The 17,430-nt window shown below is 48.9% G+C and overlaps 1 protein-coding gene across 5 annotated transcripts in view; it reads right to left on the bottom strand.

The window, feature by feature from the left end:
* Positions 1-7,556: 7,556 nt before the first annotated feature.
* dlec1 (DLEC1 cilia and flagella associated protein) overlaps positions 7,557-17,430 on the bottom strand; it is a 259,108-nt gene continuing 249,234 nt past the window's right edge. For all 5 annotated transcript variants that reach the window (XM_072508068.1, XM_072508073.1, XM_072508072.1 and 2 more), the window contains 4 exons: positions 15,992-16,117; positions 13,685-13,838; positions 10,273-10,396; positions 7,557-7,795 (listed from right to left, as the gene is read on the bottom strand). In XM_072508068.1, the coding sequence (XP_072364169.1) occupies positions 7,672-7,795; positions 10,273-10,396; positions 13,685-13,838; positions 15,992-16,117 (528 nt within the window). In that variant the 3' untranslated portion in view covers positions 7,557-7,671. The remainder of the gene's footprint in view (positions 7,796-10,272; positions 10,397-13,684; positions 13,839-15,991; positions 16,118-17,430) is intronic.

Genomic DNA, 17,430 nt, shown 5'->3' with positions numbered 1-17,430 from the left:
TTCTGGTAAATCTCTTCTGCACCCTCTCTAAAGCCTCCACATCCTTCTGGTAGTGTGGCGACCAGAATTGAACACTATACTCAGGTCAGCGGCTTAGTGAAATGATAATTGCTTATTGTCACAAGTAGGTTTCAAATGAAGTTACTGTGAAAAGCCCCTAGTTGCCACATTCTGGCACCTGTTCGGGGAGGCTGGTACGGGAATTGAACCATGCTGCTGGCCTGCCTTGGTCTGCTTTCAAAGCCAGCGATTTAGCCCTGTGCTAAACAGCCCCGACAAATGTTTAATGTGGCATTGGGGGAGCATTTGAGTGATAGCGAGCACAACACGGTACGGTTTAAGTTTGTTTATGGACAAGGAAAAAGATGACGTGCAAAAGATGGTTTTGGATAGGAGCAAGGCAGATTTACGAAAATAAGGCAGGATCTGTGGAGGGCATTCAAAAAGAAAATGGAGAGAGTACAGGTCCAACGTGTTCCTTGTAGGGGGAAATGTAGAGGCAATAGGTTCAGGGAACCCTGGAGGTCTAGGACAATCCAGGACTGGATAAGGAGGAAGAGAAGGGCTTTTAGCATGTTCAAAGGGTGGAATATAACTGCAGCCCGAGAAGAATTTAGGAAGTGCAAGAGTGAATTTAAGAAAGCAATTAGCAGAGGAAAAAGGGGACATTAAAAAGTACTAGCGACTAAGACTAGGGAGAATCCTAAGAGATTCTATAAATACTTAAGGGGAACAGGTTAACCAGGGAAAGAGTAGGGCCCATTGGAGACCACGTTCGATTCCCAGCTTGGGTCACTGTCTGTGCAGAGTCTGCACATTCTCCCCGTGTCTGCGTGGGTTTCCTCCGGGTGCTCTGGTTTCCTCCCACAGTCCAAAGATGAGCAGGTTAGGTGGATTGGCCATGATAAATAGCCCTTAGTGTCCAAAAAGATTAGGTAAGGTTACGGGGCTAGGGTGCTTTAATAGGGTGTTCTTTCGATGGGCCGAATGGCCTCCTTCTGCACTGTAGATTCTCTGATTCTCTGAGGAGGTATTGAAGGCTTTGATGGGCTTAAAAATAGACAAATCTCCAGGCCCAGATGAATTGCATCCCAGGCTGCTGTGGGAGGCAAAGCAGGAAATTGCAGGGGCTCTGATGCATGATTTTAAATCGTCTCTGGCCACGGGGGAAGTGCTAGAGGACTGGGGGACAGTTAGTGTTGTTTCAAGATGGGTGGTAGAGATAAACCAAGGAATTACAGACTGACGAGTCTCACGTCAGTGGTAAGGAAACTATTGGAGAAAATCTGAAGCAGAGAATTAATTCCACTTGGAAAGGCATGGGTTGGTTAGCGATAGTCAGCATGACTTTGCCAGAGGGAGGTCATGCCAAACAAAATTCAATGGATTTTTTGATAAAGTGACCGTGTGTGTGGATGAATTGCAGTTGATGTAGTTTATATGGATTTTAGCAAAGCCTGAGACAAGGCCCCACATGAGAAGGTTGAAGCACATGGAATTTGTAGAAACTTGTTGAGGTGGATCCGAAACTGGCTTAGCAATAGGGTACAAAGGGTGGTGGTAGAAGGCTGGTTGAGTAACTGGAGGCCGGTGTCCAGCGACGTTCCAGATGGATCAGTGCTGGGTCCCTTAATGTTTGTTCTGCATATATAAATGATACAGATGAGAACGTGGGGGGAATGATAAGTAAGTTTGCAGATGACACCAAGATTGGTGGGATGGTTAACAGTGAAGAAGAGGGTTGTAGGTTACAGGAAGATATTGACGGGTTGGTCAGGTGGGTCGAGCAGTGGCAGGTGGTATTTAACCCTGATAAGTGTGAGGTGATGCACTTTGGAAGAAGAAACAGGACAAGGGAGTATTTAATGAATGGCAGGACACGAGGAGGAACAGATGGATCTTGGGGTACTTGTTCACAGATCCCTGCAGGCAGCAGAGCAGGAGAATAGGGTCGTTAAGAAGGCTGAAGGAGGCCATTCGGCCCATCGAGTCAGCACCGGCCCTTGAAAGACCTTCCTACTTAAGCCCACACCTCCACCCTATCCCCGTAACCCCACCTAACCTTTGGACACTAAGAAGCAACTTAGAATGGCCAGTCCACCTAACCTGCACGTCTTTGGACTGTGGAGGAAACCGGAGCACCCGGAGGAAACCCACGCAGACACGGGGAGAAAGTGCAGACTCCACACAGTCACCCAAGGCCGGAATCGAACCCGGGTCCCTGGAGCTATGAGGCAGCAATGCTAACCACTGTGCCGGCCCATATGGGATGTTTGCCTGTTTCAGTCGTGGCATAGAATATAAGAGCGAGGAGGTTATGTTGGAGCTGTACAGAACGTTAGCCATGTCACAGCTGGAGTACAGTTTGCAGTTCTGGTCACTATAGGAAAGTGATTGCCCTGTGATGCGCGATCAATTACACGCAAGACGAAGTGATTTCATAACTGAAGGCTTTAATCTGCTAGAACCTTTTCCCCAGCAGCTTTGGTACAGAAATTGAAGGCTGCTGGGACTGCACCGTTTCCTACCTAACAACAGCCAATGGTAAACTCCTAGGTTTAACCAATGGTCATCAGCCTCTTAGGTACCGCAATACCTGGTACTACCACATTCACCCCCTATTAAAAAAGGAGTCCGGCGGGGGTGGTGGCCAGTGGTAACAGTCGCCTTTAACATGGTATGATCAGGTATGGAGGTACCGTGCTGTCGAGGATATTTACAAAGTGTTCGTTCACAGTTAAAGTCACAGTGAAGCAATCAGTCGATCGGGTGGCCTGGTCGTCGTTCTGGAGCATCTGGGCTTCGGTGGTGATTCTGGTGGGGGTCCCGGTGGTTGCGACTCCGGGAGCGTGGTTTCGGCCTCCCTGGCAGCTTCGTCACCCCTAGGCGGCGCTGTTGGGGCAAAAGGTTGACACGGGGGTGTGTGCCTGTAGGGGGCGTCGGTGGGTGGGCAGGCCTAGGAGGGAGCGGCGGGAGTACTGACCCTCCAGTGAGGTGCTGTTGGGGGGGGTAATGGTTCGGGTGCGCGTGGGGTTCCGGCGGGCGCAAGGTCCCGAGGGGATACTGTATCTTGCCGGCCGTCAGGGAACGCCACGTAGGCATACTGGGGGTTAGTGTGCAGTAGGTGGACCCTCTCGACCAACGGGTCCAACTTGTGCGCCCGCACGTGCTTCCGAAGCAGGATGGGTCCGGGTGTCGCTAGCCAGGTTGGGAGCGAGGTCCCGGAGGAGGACTTCCTGGGGAAAACAAGGAGACGTTCACGAGGTGTCTGATTTGTGGTTGTACAGAGCAGCGACCGGATGGTGTGGAGGGCCATCGGGAGTACTTCTTGCCAGCGGGAGACTGGGAGATTCCTGGACTGTAGGGCCAGTAGAACAGTCTTCCAGATCGTTCCGTTCTTCCTCTCCACCTGTCTGTTTCCCTGGGGGTTGTAACTGGTCGTCCTGCTCGAGGCGATGCCCTTGCTGAGCAGGAATTGACGCAGTTCGTCGCTCATAAAAGAGGACCCCCTATCACTGTGTATGTACGCGGGGAAACCGAACAGTGTAAAGATACCCTGGAGGGCCTTGATGACAGTGGTTGTGGTCATGTCTGGGCAGGGGATGGCGAATGGGAACCGGGAGTATTCGTCAATCACGTTCAGGAAGTACGTGTTGCGGTCGGTGGAGGGGAGGGGGCCTTTGAAATCCATGCTGAGGCGTTCAAAGGGACGGGAAGCCTTTATCAGGTGTGCCCTCTCTGGCCGGTAGAAGTGCGGTTTGCACTCCGCGCAGATTTGGCAGTCCCTGGTGACTGTCCTGACCTCCTCGATGGAGTAGGGCAGGTTGCGGGTCTTAATGAAGTGGAAGAAACGAATGACCCCCGGGTGGCAGAGGTCCTCGTGGAGGGCTCGGAGGCGGTCCACTTGTGCTGTGGCGCAAGTGCCGCGGGACAGGGCATCAGGAGGCTCGTTTAGCTTCCCCGGACGGTACAAGATCTCGTAGTTGAAGGTGGAGAGTTCTATCCTCCACCGCAAGATCTTGTAGTTTTTAATCTTGCCCCACTGTGCATTATCGAACATGAAGGCAACCGACCGTTTGTCCGTGAGGAGAGTGAATCTCCTGCCGGCCAGGTAATGCCTCCAATGTCTCACAGCTTCAACTATGGCTTGTGCCTCTTTTTCGACCGAGGAGTGGCGGATTTCGGAAGCATGGAGGGTACGGGAGAAGAAGGCCACGGGTCTGCCCGCTTGGTTGAGGGTGGCCGCCAGAGCTACGTCGAACGCAGCGCTCTCGACCTGGAAGGGGAGGGACTCGTCGATGGCGCGCATTGTGGCCTTTGCAATGTCTGCTTTGATGCGTCTGAAGGCCTGGCGGGCCTCCGTCGACAGGGGGAAGGTTGTGGACTGGATTAGGGGTTGGGCTTTCTCTGCGTAGTTGGGGACCCACTGTGCGTAATAGCTGAAAAACCCGAGGCAGCGCTTCAGGGCCTTGGGGCAGTGAGGGAGGGGGAACTCCATAAGGGGGCGCATGCGCTCAGGGTCGGGGCCTATAACACCATTTCGCACTACGTAGCCTAGAATGGCTAGATGGTCAGTGCTAAACACACATTTATCCTTATTGTATGTCAGGTTAAGGATTTTCGCGGTCTGGAGAAATTTGCGGAGGTTGGTATCGTGGTCCTGCTGGTCATGGCTGCAGATGGTGACGTTATCCAGATACGGGAACGTTGCGCGTAAGCCGTACCGGTCAACCATTCGGTCCATCTCTCGCTGGAAGACCGAGACCCCATTAGTGACACCAAAGGGAACTCTGCTTCGAAGGCAGTGTACTTGCGGTCACTAATACGGAGGGGTAGCTGGTGATAGGCGGACTTGAGATCCACCGCATATTGTGCGATCCTGTTTACCAGGTCGGCAAAATGGGGGAGAGGGTACGCGTCCAGCTGCGTAAACCTGTTGATGATCTGGCTGTAGTCAATGACCATCCTATGCTTCTCCCCGGTCTTTACCACCACTACTTGAGCTCTCCAGGGACTGTTGCTCGCTTCGATGACCCCTTCCCTCAGCAGGCTTTGGACCTCTGACCTGATGAATGTCCGGTCCTGGGCACTGTACCGTCTGCTCCTAGTGGCGACGGGTTTGCAATCCGGGGTGAGGTTCGCAAACAGGGAAGGTAGGTCGACCTTAAGGGTTGCGAGGCCGCAGACAGTAAGGGGAGGTATAGGGCCGCCGAATTTAAAGGTCAGGCTTTGCAAATTGCATTGGAAGTCCAGCCCCAGGAGTGTAGCCGCGCAGAGGTGCGGCAGGACGTACAGGCGGAAATTGTTGAATTTCCTGCCTTGGACAGTGAGGTTCGCTAGGCAGAACCCCTTTATCTCCACCGAGCGTGACCCGGAGGCCAGGGAGATCCTTTGATTTACAGGGTGGGTTACAAGTGAACAGCGCCTTACCGTGTCGGGGTGAACAAAGCTTTCCGTGCTCCCAAAGTCAATCAGGCAAGACGTCTCGTGGCCATTGATGAAGACCGTCGTTGTAGCCGTTGCGAGTTTCCGGGGTCGACTTTTGTCCAGTGTCACCGAGGCCAGATGAAGCAGTTGCGAGTTCTGATCGGGCAGCGTGTAGTCGGCCGTGCTGGGGGCCTGGGCCCCATTCAAGATGGCGTCACCCATGGGTCGCACATGGTGCCCGGGGATGAACAAGATGGCGGCGGGGATGGACAAAATGGTGGCGCCCACCCGTCCAGCGTGGTGTCCGGGGGGCAAGATGGCCGTGCCCTTGGGTCGCACGTGGCCCTGGGATAGGGGGGTGGCGGTGAGCATTGGGGTCGAGGCCTGAAGGGGGGGTTGCCGCGGCGGTCCGGAGTCGCTGGAGACCGCGGCCACGGCGGGGCCTGGCAGACCCCCACAAAGTGGCCCTTCTTGCCGCACCCTTTGCAGGTGGCGGTGCGGGCCGGGCAGCGCGGGCGGGGATGATTCGCCTGCCCGCAGAAGAAACAGCAGGGCCCGGTGGCGTTAGCGGGCCGTCTCATAGCGCAGGCCTGCGGGGTCAGGGGGAAGGTCTGTGGGGCTGCCGCTGCAGTGTGCCACGCAGCCCAGGGAGCCGCCGCACGGAGGTCTGCGCGTTTTTGTAGGCAACGTCCATAGACACTGCCAGGGCCCGTGCCTCTCTAACTCCCAGGGTGTCCTTTTCTAAAAGTCTTCGGCGGATATCTGAGGAGCTCATATCTGCTACGAAGGCATCCCTGATTAAAAGTTCCGTGTGCTCGCTCCCCAAAACTTGCGGGCAGCCACAGTTTCGGCCCAGCACCAGTAGCGCCCGGTAGAAATCTTCCAACGATTCCCCGGGGCTTTGCCGTCTAGTTGCAAGCAGGTGACGTGCGTAGACCTGATTTACAGGGTGGATATAATGTCCTTTTAGCAGTTCGATCGCGGCATCATAGTCCTCCGCCTCCTCGATAAGGAGGTAAACCCCAGGGCTGACCCTTGAGCGCAGGAGGTGCATTTTCTGTCCTTCTGAGGGTGTGCCTCCGGCCGTCTCGAGGTAGCCCTTAAAGCACACCAGCCAGTGTTTAAATATTGCAGCCGAGTTCTCCGCGTGGGGGCTGAGTTGAAGGCACTCCGATTTGATTCGGAGATCCATCCTTCCAGCTTAAGTCTAGTAGGTTAAATTGATGCGCGATCAATTACACTCAAGACAAAGTGATTTCATAACTGAAGGCTTTAATCGACTAGAACTTGTTCCCCAGCAGCTTCGGTACAGAAAGTGAAGGCTGCTGGGACGGCACCGTTTCTTATACTCCGCCTGTCAGGGCGGAGCTACGTAACAACAGCCAATGGTAAACTCCTGGGTTTAACCAATGGGCATCAGCCTCTTAGGTACCGCAATACTTGGTACTACCACACCCTGGAGGGGGTACAAGAGGAGATTCACCAGGATGTTGTCTGGGACACTGGGATGGAACATCTGAGCTATAAGAGAGTAGATAGGCTTGGATTGTTTTCTTTAGAGCAGCGAAGGCCGAGGGGAACATGATTGAAGCGTGTAAGATTATGAGGTGTTTGGACAGGGTAAACAGGAATCATAGCTAGCTTTGACAAAGAGTCATCGGACTCGAAACGTTAGCTCCTTTCTCTCCCTCCAGAAGCTGCCAGATCTGCTGAGATTTTCCAGCAATTTCTCTTCCGTTTCAGATCCCGGCATCCGCAGTAATTTGCCTTTAAACAGGAAGCAGCTGTTCTCCTTGGTTGAGGGATCAATCACAAGAGGAATAGTTTGAGGGTGAGGTCCAGGAGACTCCGAGGGGATCTGAGAAAACCATTTTTGCACTCAGAGGGTGGTGAGAATCTGGAACGCACGGGCAGGGAAGGTAGCGGAGGCTGGAAACCTCACAACCTTTAAAAAACACTTGGATCAGCACCTGAAACCCCATCACATCCAAGGATATGGGACGAGTGCTGATAAATGGGATTAGCGCGAGATTGAGGGTAGTTATAGTCAGTGCAGATTCAATGGGCCGAAGGGCCTTTTCTGCCCTGCCCGACTCTATGACTAGTCTCCGTCACCAGAAATTTTAGACTTAATAGAAAAAAATATTTAATATGTTGAGAGTTTATGAAGATGGTACAACAAATTGTTTAAGTTGACGGGTTGGTTAAAATGGAGGCACCATGCATTTTCAATATCCACCGAGACTATGGGATGAACATAGCTTCATATTTTTCATCAAGTGATCCTCTTCCCTGCACTGAGAATTTTACAGGTCTCTCTCCCAGTATTCCTTTGATGATGACGCTTGAATTATATATTTTATCGTCTCTGTGGTAAAGGAAAAGAAAACTGAAGTTAGTTCATCGGCACGAGGCTTTGAAAACCCCTTCTAGCAGCAGATAAAGTTGTCGGGCAGGAAGAGGCCGTTCCTTGTTCTGACACTAACCCCAGTTTCTCACCCCCAATCCTTCAACCTCTTCTCTCTCCAAACCCACCCTACTGTCTCTTGGGACACTCAAACCACTTGCCCGTTGCCATTCCCTTCATCACAGAATTACGTAATCTTCTCTTGACATTCAATGGCATTATCAGCTCTGTTGTCCCCCATGGTCAGCACCCCAACTACCACCTTAAACATTCACTCCTTCCATCACTAATGTACAGCAGCGTGTACTATATACAGTATACTGTACCCCCCCCCCACTCTTGCCCCCATCTTATCCCCCCTTTCCTTACCCTTTCTCCCCTTTGCTTCCCTCTTCCCCCCCTTTTCTCATTTTACCTCTCTCCCACCCATGTCCCCCCCTCCCCCCACATCTACATCTGTCACAGTTTACCCGTTGATTTTAGTTTCTCTGCTGTTTGGCCTTTCACACCTTTTGTTCGCTCTGGGGACTGCCATTAGCACTCTTTTCCCTTGGTTTCTGTGGCTGTGACTCATCTATCTTCCCCCCCCCCCCCACCATAAATATCTCCCACTGTCTATGCCTTTTAGCTTTGACAAAGGGTCACCTGGACTCGAAACTTTAGCTCTTTTCTCTCTCCTTGCAGGACCTGCTGAGATTTTCCAGCATTTTCTCTGTTGGTGTACTGATGTACACAAGATACCAGCCTATCTGCTGGTTTCTGAATTTACAGAGAACTTGGATGAATCTACAGTGAAAACCATTACAGATTGAAAACAAAAACCTCAAATTGAAAGCCTGGAGTAAAGGATTACAGAAAAGTGAACAGGATGATGCCCACCTGAAACAAAGACTCTTATCCTTTTACTTTCTTTGCACCCCTTCTTTTCCCTTTGTGTTTGTTTGTCTGTCGTGTCTGTGTGTGTGTACAGAACATAGAACATTACAGCGCAGTACAGGCCCTTCGGCCCTCGATGTTGCGCCGACCTGTGAAACCACTCTAAAGCCCATCTACACTATTCCCTTATCGTCCATATGTCTATCCAATGACCATTTGAATGCCCTTAGTGTTGGCAAGTCCACTACTGTTGCAGGCAGGGCAATCCACGCCCATACTACTCTCTGAGTAAAGAACCGACCTCTGACATCTGTCTTATATCTATCTCCCCTCAACTTAAAGCTATGTCCCCTCGTGCTAGACATCACCATCCGAGGAAAAAGGCTCTCACTGTCCACCCTATCCAATCCTCTGATCATCTTGTATGCCTCAATTAAGTCACCTCTTAACCTTCTTCTAACGAAAACAGCCTCAAGTCCCTCAGCCTTTCTTCATAAGATCTTCCCTCCATACCAGGCAACATTCTGGTAAGTCTCCTCTGCACCCTTTCCAATGCTTCCACATCCTTCCTATAATGCGGCGACCAGATTTGCACGCAATGCTCCAAATGCGGCCGCACCAGAGTTTTGTACAGCTGCAACATGACCTCATGGCTCCGAAACTCAATCCCTCTACCAATAAAAGCTAACACGCCGTACGCCTTCTTAACAACCCTCTCAACCTGGGTGGCAACTTTCAGGGATCTATGTACATGGACACCAAGATCTCTCTGCTCATCCACACTGCCAAGAATCTTACCATTAGCCCAGTATTCTGTCTTCCTGTTATTCCTTCCAAAATGAATCACCTCACACTTTTCTGCATTAAACTCCATTTGCCACCTCTCAGCCCAGCACTGCAGCTTATCTATGTCCCTCTGTAACTTGTAACAAACTTCCACACTGTCCACAACTCCAGCGACTTTAGTGTCATCTGCAAATTTACTCACCCATCCTTCTAAGCCCTAGATCACAGTTAACCAGTTGTATTTGCTGCATATTTAATTATTATTGGTAATGAAAATTAATTGTGTTTAAATTTACAAACCTGGTGAGTGTAGTTATTGGGCACCCAAAGACTTTGGGTATTTTCTAAGATTTGTTTATTAATTTCAGTTGTGATGCGACTCCGGGTCAAGTAGAGCTGCCATTGACCAGCCCAGGGTGTCATAACAGACACCTCAGAGAGTAGTTAAGAGTTAACTACTTTAATGTGGTATTTGAGGGGTGTATATGGGTGGTAAGGCTGGCAGGGTTTTCTTCTCCAAAGGACATTAATTGGATTTTTGGAACAATCCATCAGTTGCGTAGTTACTTGTCGTGATAGCAGCTAGCCTTGCTGACTCTAAGAACTGAATTCACGTTCTTAAACAACCCATGGTGGGATTTGAACCCACCCTCCCTGAATTACTCCATCAGTAACATCACCCCTCCATTATTATATCCGTATCTCTCATTACAGATGAGGGCAGCCTGACATCCCAGTGCAGTGTAACAGCGGTTCCAGAGCCCCACGGTGGTTACCTGGCAGTGAAGTCGATCTGTATCGCTACTCGGCTTATTGATAAATAGATGGAGTGTGCCTCCAGAATCCCATGCATGGGGCAAATTTGAAACACACCGTGGCCCTCCTGGCTTTCATTCGAACCTGTAGAGAGATGATAGCAGTTCAACATTGACCGATGCGATACATAGAACATACAGTACAGAAGGAGGCCATTCAGCCCATTGAGTCTGCCCCAACCCACTTCAGCCCTCACTTCCACCCTATCCCCATTACCCAATAACCCCTCCTACCCTTTTTGGTCACTCAGGGCAATTTATCACGGCCAATCCACCTAACCTGCACATGTTTGGACTTTGGGAGGAAACCGGAACACCCGGAGGAAACCCACGCAGACACAGGGAGAACGTACAAACTCGACACAGATAATGACCCAAGGTGGAAATTGAACCCGGGTTCCTGGCGCTGTGAGGCAGCAGTGCTAACCACTGTGCCACCGTGCTGCCCAGTTCTGGAACTGGACTGTCAGGTAAGTCCAAGGTCTTGCAAGGGTCAGGCTGGCAGGCCTCAGCAAGGAGCAGCGGGAGTCTGCAGTGGACAGGATAGAGGGGGAGCACAAATATGGGGTTGGGGAGAATACCTTGAGGGTGAGGCCTCTAATGGGCACTGGGCACCTGAAAAGGAGGCACCCCCCTACCTTGTAGCTGGCAAGCTGGACACATGCCTTTTCCATTCTGGGTTAGATCCCAGTGATGGCCGGAGGAGGCCCTTAAATGGCAACTAATTGGACACTTTAGGGGATCAACTGGCCCATGGATGGGTGGGTCAGTTGGTCGATGAACGGGGGGGGTCACCTGACACCTCCCAATGCTAATGGTAGAATTGCCGCAGATGGTGGGCCATGGTGGGCAGGCACCAGAAATGCTGCCATTGGCATGATGCCCAATTTTATGGCACCTTGCCTGCAATCCACCGCTCTGTGGGGTGGGCAGGGGTGCATGTAAAATTCCTGCATGAGTCCAAATCCCACTGCAGCAATCCCATTGCAGCAAAAATCTGTCCTGGTCCACCCACATCGACACTACCACCAAGAAAGCACAACAGCGCCAATACTTCCTCAGGAAATTAAGGAAATTCGGCATGTCCACACTAACCCTTACCAACTTTTACAGATGCACCATAGAAAACATCCTATTGGGCTGCATCACAGCCTGGCATAGCAACTGCTCGGCCCAGGACTGCAAGAAACTTCAGAGAGTCGTGAACACTGCCCAGTACATCACACAAACCTGCCTCCCATCCATTGATTCCATCTACACCTCCCGCTGCCTGGGGAAAGCGGGCAGTATAATCAAAGATCCCTCCCACCCGGCTTACTCACTCTTCCAACTTCTTCCATCGGGCAGGAGATACAGAAGTCGGAGAACACGCACGAACAGACTCAAAAACAGCTTCTTCCCCACTGTCACCAGACTCCTAAATGACCCTCTTATGGACTGACCTCATTAACACTACGATGCCAGTGCTTATGTAGTTACATTGTATACCTCGTGTTGCCCTATTATGTATTTTCTTTTATTCCCTTTTCTTCTCATGTACTTAATGATCTGTTGAGCTGCTCGCAGAAAAATACTTTTCACTGTACCTCGGTACACGTGACAATAAACAAATCCAATCCAATCCAAGCAGCTGGGCGAGTTAAAAATTCAATTCTTAAAATTTCTATTAAATAAAAATAAAACGGCAACTAAAAAAACTACAGGTTGTGGTAAAAACCCATCTGATTGACGAATGACCCTTCGGGAGGGAAATCTGCCATCCTTGCCTGCTCTGGCCTACAGGTGACTCCCGGCTCACAGGTTGACTCTTAACTTCCCTCCGAAATGCAGTCACTTGCCACATTGAGTTGTGTTCAAGAGGGCGATTCACCACCAGTTTGTTCAGGGCAATTGAAACCGGTTTGCAGGTGACACCCATATCTTGGGAACGGGTTTATTAAAAAGGAGGTTCTGATTGGCCATCTATAAGGAGAGTCATTGAAATAGAAACAGAAAATGCTAGAGAAACTCGGCAGCTCTGGTAGCCTCTGTGGAGAGAGAAACAGAGTTAACGTTTCGAGTCCTCTTCAGACGAGAATCATTGTGCTGCTTCTGGTAAATTAAAGCAATTAGAAAATCCACAATGTGAATGGACCCTTTAGGCCTCTAGTGCCTAGAGTGTATGCGTATCATGGATTTCTCTCCTGCTAGACTCTTGGATCTGATCCACCTGACACAACCTTACATTAGTGCAGAGACCAAAGATTGAAATTATGGTCTTGGCAATTAGCAATGAAGTCTGTGATGTATGATGTGAAGGTCATCTCCCCACTAATTTTTTTAAATAACATTAGAGTACCCAATTTTTTTTCCCAGTTAAGGGGCAATTTAGCGTGGCTAATCCACCTACCCTGCACATCGTTTTTGTGGGACCCACGCAGAGAGAGGGAGAATGTGCAAATTCCACACGGACAGTGAGTCGGGGCCGGGATCGAACCCGGGTCCTCAGTGCTGTGATGCAGCAGTGCTAACCACTGCGCCACTTCTCCCCTCAAGAGTATTGAAAGTCAAAGAGATCTAGGAGTACAGGTCCACAGGTCATTGAAAGGGGCAACACAGATGGAGAAGGTAGTCAAGAAGGCATATGGCATGCTTGCCTTCATTGGCCGGGGCATTGAGTATAAGAATTGGCAAGTCATGTTGCAGCTGTATAGAACCTTAGTTAGGCCACACTTGGAGTATAGTGTTCAATTCTGGTCGCCACACTACCAGAAGGATGTGGAGGCTTTAGAGAGGGTGCAGAAGAGATTTACCAGAATGTTGCCTGGTATGGAGGGCATTAGCTATGAGGAGCGGTTGAATAAACTCGGTTTGTTCTCACTGGAACGAAGGAGGTTGAGGGGAGACCTGATAGAGGTCTACAAAATTATGAGGGGCATAGATAGAGCGGATAGTCAGAGGCTTTTCACCAGGGTAGAGGGGTCAATTACTAGGGGGCATAGGTTTAAGGTGAGAGGGGCAAGGTTTAGAGTAGATATACGAGGCAAGTTTTTTACGCAGAGGGTAGTGGGTGCCTGGAACACGCTGCCGGAGGAGGTGGTGGAAGCAGGGACGATAGTGACATTTAAGGGGCATCTTGACAAATACATGAATAGGATGGGAATAGAGGGATACGGACCCAGGAAGTGTAGAAGATTGTAGTTTAGTCGGGCAGCATGGTCGGCACGGGCTTGGAGGGCCGAAGGGCCTGTTCCTGTGCTGTACATTTCTTTGTTCTTTGTTCTTGTAATGTGACGGAGGCTGGGATGACACACGACACAAAGCGCTGTGCCTAGCCCATACATTTGTAAACGTACTATCGTTGCCTCAGCGAGTGAGGGGTTTCAAGTCTCACCGAAGACTGCTGTCCAGTAGCTCTTTGACCCCGTCTTGTTCAGAAGGAAGATCTCTGTTCTCCTGGTTTGTCCAACTAAGCAGGTACCGAAATCGACGTTATTGGTGGAGAGCTCGAAGAACGGCAGGGCAAGGAAAGCTTGGAGAGGAATGCGCTGCAAGGAGGAATCCAGGTTTTCAATCACAATCCCCTTAATATTCCACAAAATAGATTGCAGCATTTCAAGTAACAAAATAAAAACATTGCAAATCTGCATTTATTTATATTTGTCCCAAACCAGTCATGAACATTTGTATGATACCAGATCTGAAGAATTGATAAGAAAGTTAGGTTTCAAAAGGGAGGATTTTGATGTGATCTAAATTGAGCTCCTCAATTTCTTTCAGATGAATTGATCACTGTGGAAAAGGATTCAAATACCAGGGGCATATTAAAATGAAAATTAAACAGACAATTCAGTTACAACTACTTCCTTTAAAGTCAAGTGACGAGAATACTCAGTACAGTATACACCTCCACTATACTGTATTAATTCAATGTTATAATTACGCAGCTCTTCTTCGAGTCTTTCCCCTGTCTGGCTGATGCTCTGGCACTTCACTAAGCTGAAAAAGGAAATCTTTTCAAAGCTTTGATCTCATTGAGGAGGTTGTAGCCCAATCCAACTCTCAACAACCTGCTTTGAAAACTCTGCTCAGATTTTGACAAATTGCACCACAGCAGCTGAGACAATCCATAGCATCCTAAAACATTCAACAACATTCAAAATAAAATAACCCACAACATTCCCAAAGAGAATGTCAATTCGCCCTTTTTCCCCAGTGTTAATGGATCCTCAGCTTCACCAAAACCTTCCCTGGGCCAATGGAACTTGTACGTTGAAGTTCCATTGAATCGGTCCATTACTTTTTGAGATATATTGTTCACAGAGAAATAGTCTAACAGACTAACACACAGGGGAAAAACATTACCGTCACCCAATTTCAGTGGGAGAAGTTAAAAAAAGATCAGTGGAAGGCCTCTGAACAATGTCACTAACCATGGTCCCTTTTGATTCTGAAGGTTTTTTTGAGGTCCATTATCACAAGTAACCCTTGTGGGTAATTCCATCTCCTTATTAATTTTAATCTCCATCTCAGCTTTCCTTGATTTCTGAATTTGTTGTCCTTTGGTCCATCCTACATCTCTCCTACCATCCAAAATCTGTTTATTAAAAAAATATTCACAGGCTATGGACTTCAATGGCTCGGCCAGCATTTGTTGCCTATCCCTAGTTGCCTTCAGAAGGTGGTGGTGAGCCGCCTTGTCGAACCGCTGCAGTCCATGTGGTGTAGATATATGCACAGTGCTGTGAGGGAGGGAGTTCCGGAATTTTGACTCAGCGACAGTGAAGGAACGCCAATATCTTTCCAAGTTAATATTCAGGGTCATCTATTCGACTTTTCCATCTCCCATGGCTTCTTTATTCCCATTCTATGAGTCAATGACAAGTTATTATCCATTGGCAAGGTCATCTCTATTTCCTTGCATGGTCCCACTCTTTCAACCCTAATTCTTTGTGTTTGTAGCTGTAACGTACTGTCAACAGGGCTTTTACATCTGCACATTTAAACTTTCTGGGCCTGAGTTTAGGCCTTCCATTAGTCATGGTACTTCCAAAGCTGTTTGACCAGGTTTTTGCAGGGGAACCAGACATCCAAGGTGGGGATACCCTGCTCCCTGCAAAACTACATCCTGTCTTTCCCCACCTTTGAATAATCAGTCCCAAGTGGTGTACACTTGAGCATATCTCGAACATAACACCATTCATCACCAAATACTATTGGGTCCCACTCCCATCTGCCAAAACTCTGAAAGACAGAGACAAGCCCCAGCTTCTTTTGTGCAGTAAACATGGAGCTAACCGTTACGCCCTCTCCCCTGACTAACTCCACCTTCAGCAACTGGAGGGAGTTCAGTGACATTTTTTGTCACAACTGACCATGTGCGAAGGCTGCCAACAATTTGGTTTAGCCTGAGATAGTGGCCAGAGAAAGGAGGGGGGGGGGGGAAAGACTCTGCAAGTAGCTCCTTTACTGTATTAATTACCAGCCCCCAACATTTATTACTCTTTAGTGATCTGCCAACCAGAGGGTTTTTCAAAATGTGATTAACTGTAGCAGGGGCAATAATGCAGCTGTGTCATCTCAGCCTCTCTCTGAGAATACCAGCAGAATTATGCTTTTAATTTTAGAGATCCTAACAAGATAGAGAACACGACTCAAAAGGTTTTGAAAAGGCTCTGTGCAGGGATCCCCCTCACCGTACCTGTGTAGACTTGTTGTTGTACTCAATCACAAGGTCCTGGTTATACTCGTGCTTCAGTTGTCTCCTCTGAAAATAAATCTCCTGGGATTTCAATAACTTCACGGAAGTGCAAAATGCAATGGTGACCTGCAAAGACAGGCCTGGAAACATCAGCCACGTGCAGTACCGAGCACCTGTTAATGTATCAGTGTACTGTAGCGAAACTCACTCTCAAAATACAAAGTGCACAGCAATTCACATGCAAGGAAAGAAAGGAAAGGCACCAATACAGCACACTTCACCACTCCAGGGCGCTCAAAATGCTTTATTGGAAGAGCCCTAGGCGGACGAAGTTTCAATTGAAGTTCTGCACGTTCTTCCCGTGTCTGCGCGGGTTTCCTCTGGGTGCTCCGGTTTCCTCCCACAATCCAAAGATGTGCAGGTTAGGGGTGAATTGGCCGTGCTAAATTGCCCCTTAGAGTCCAAAGTGTTGTATTCTCTATTCTGCTTTACCTGGATGGCTCAGATGTGTAGTGTTGAATAAAGAACGCAAAGCTTTGTTAACGAAACAATACCATAAATTTATTACACTACTAAGATCCGTTCACATTCCTAAAGTAGAAGGTTATTATATAAAACTATGCTATCTCTAACTTACAGAACACTCAAGTATACAACTGTTCTCTATGACTGACACTCGTCCAGCTCTCTCCTAACCTAACTCCTAATCATTTAATCATCTTCTAATCCCATAATCCCCGAGCCACATGATATATGTATGACTGTTCTGTGGTTCCCTCTAGTGGTAAAAAGCATTATCATTAACTTGTTAACTCTTTACATCCCAGTCAATATACATATCAATACACAAAGATGTGCTGGTTAGGGGTGGATTGGCCATGCTTAACTGCCCCTTACTGTCCCAAGATGTGCAGGTTGGGTGGGATGAGGGAGTGGGCCGATATAGGGAGCTCTTTCAGAGGGTTGGGACAGACTCGATAGGCTGACTGGCCTCCTTCTGTACTGGAGGGATTGTATGGCTCTTCCCTCTACACTTAAATGGCCTTTAGGATGTTAATCAAATATTGAGCAATGTTTTTACCTCCTCACTGTTTGCAGTATTTTTAAAAAATTTCATAAATTTAGAGTACCCAATTTCTTTTATTCCAATTAAGGGGCAATTTAACGTGGCCAATCCACCTACCCTGCACATCTTTGGGTTGTGGGGGCAAAACCCACGCAAACACGGGGAGAATATGCAAACTCCACACGGACAGTGACCCAGAGCCGGGATCGAACCTGGGACCTCGGCGCCGTGAGGCAGCAGTGCTAACCACTGCACCACCATGCTGCCCTGCAATATTTCCTATTCTATGGTCATCTATGAGCATCAAGCAAAGTAAGTTCAAACTTTAAAATGTGTTAATTTGCAGAATCACATATATTCCTATAATACTAAA

Source organism: Scyliorhinus torazame, chromosome 6 (assembly GCF_047496885.1).
Source record: "Scyliorhinus torazame isolate Kashiwa2021f chromosome 6, sScyTor2.1, whole genome shotgun sequence".
NCBI lineage: Eukaryota > Metazoa > Chordata > Chondrichthyes > Carcharhiniformes > Scyliorhinidae > Scyliorhinus > Scyliorhinus torazame.
Note: the sequence above shows the minus strand (reverse complement) of the source record. Positions and strands in the feature narration are given on the sequence as shown.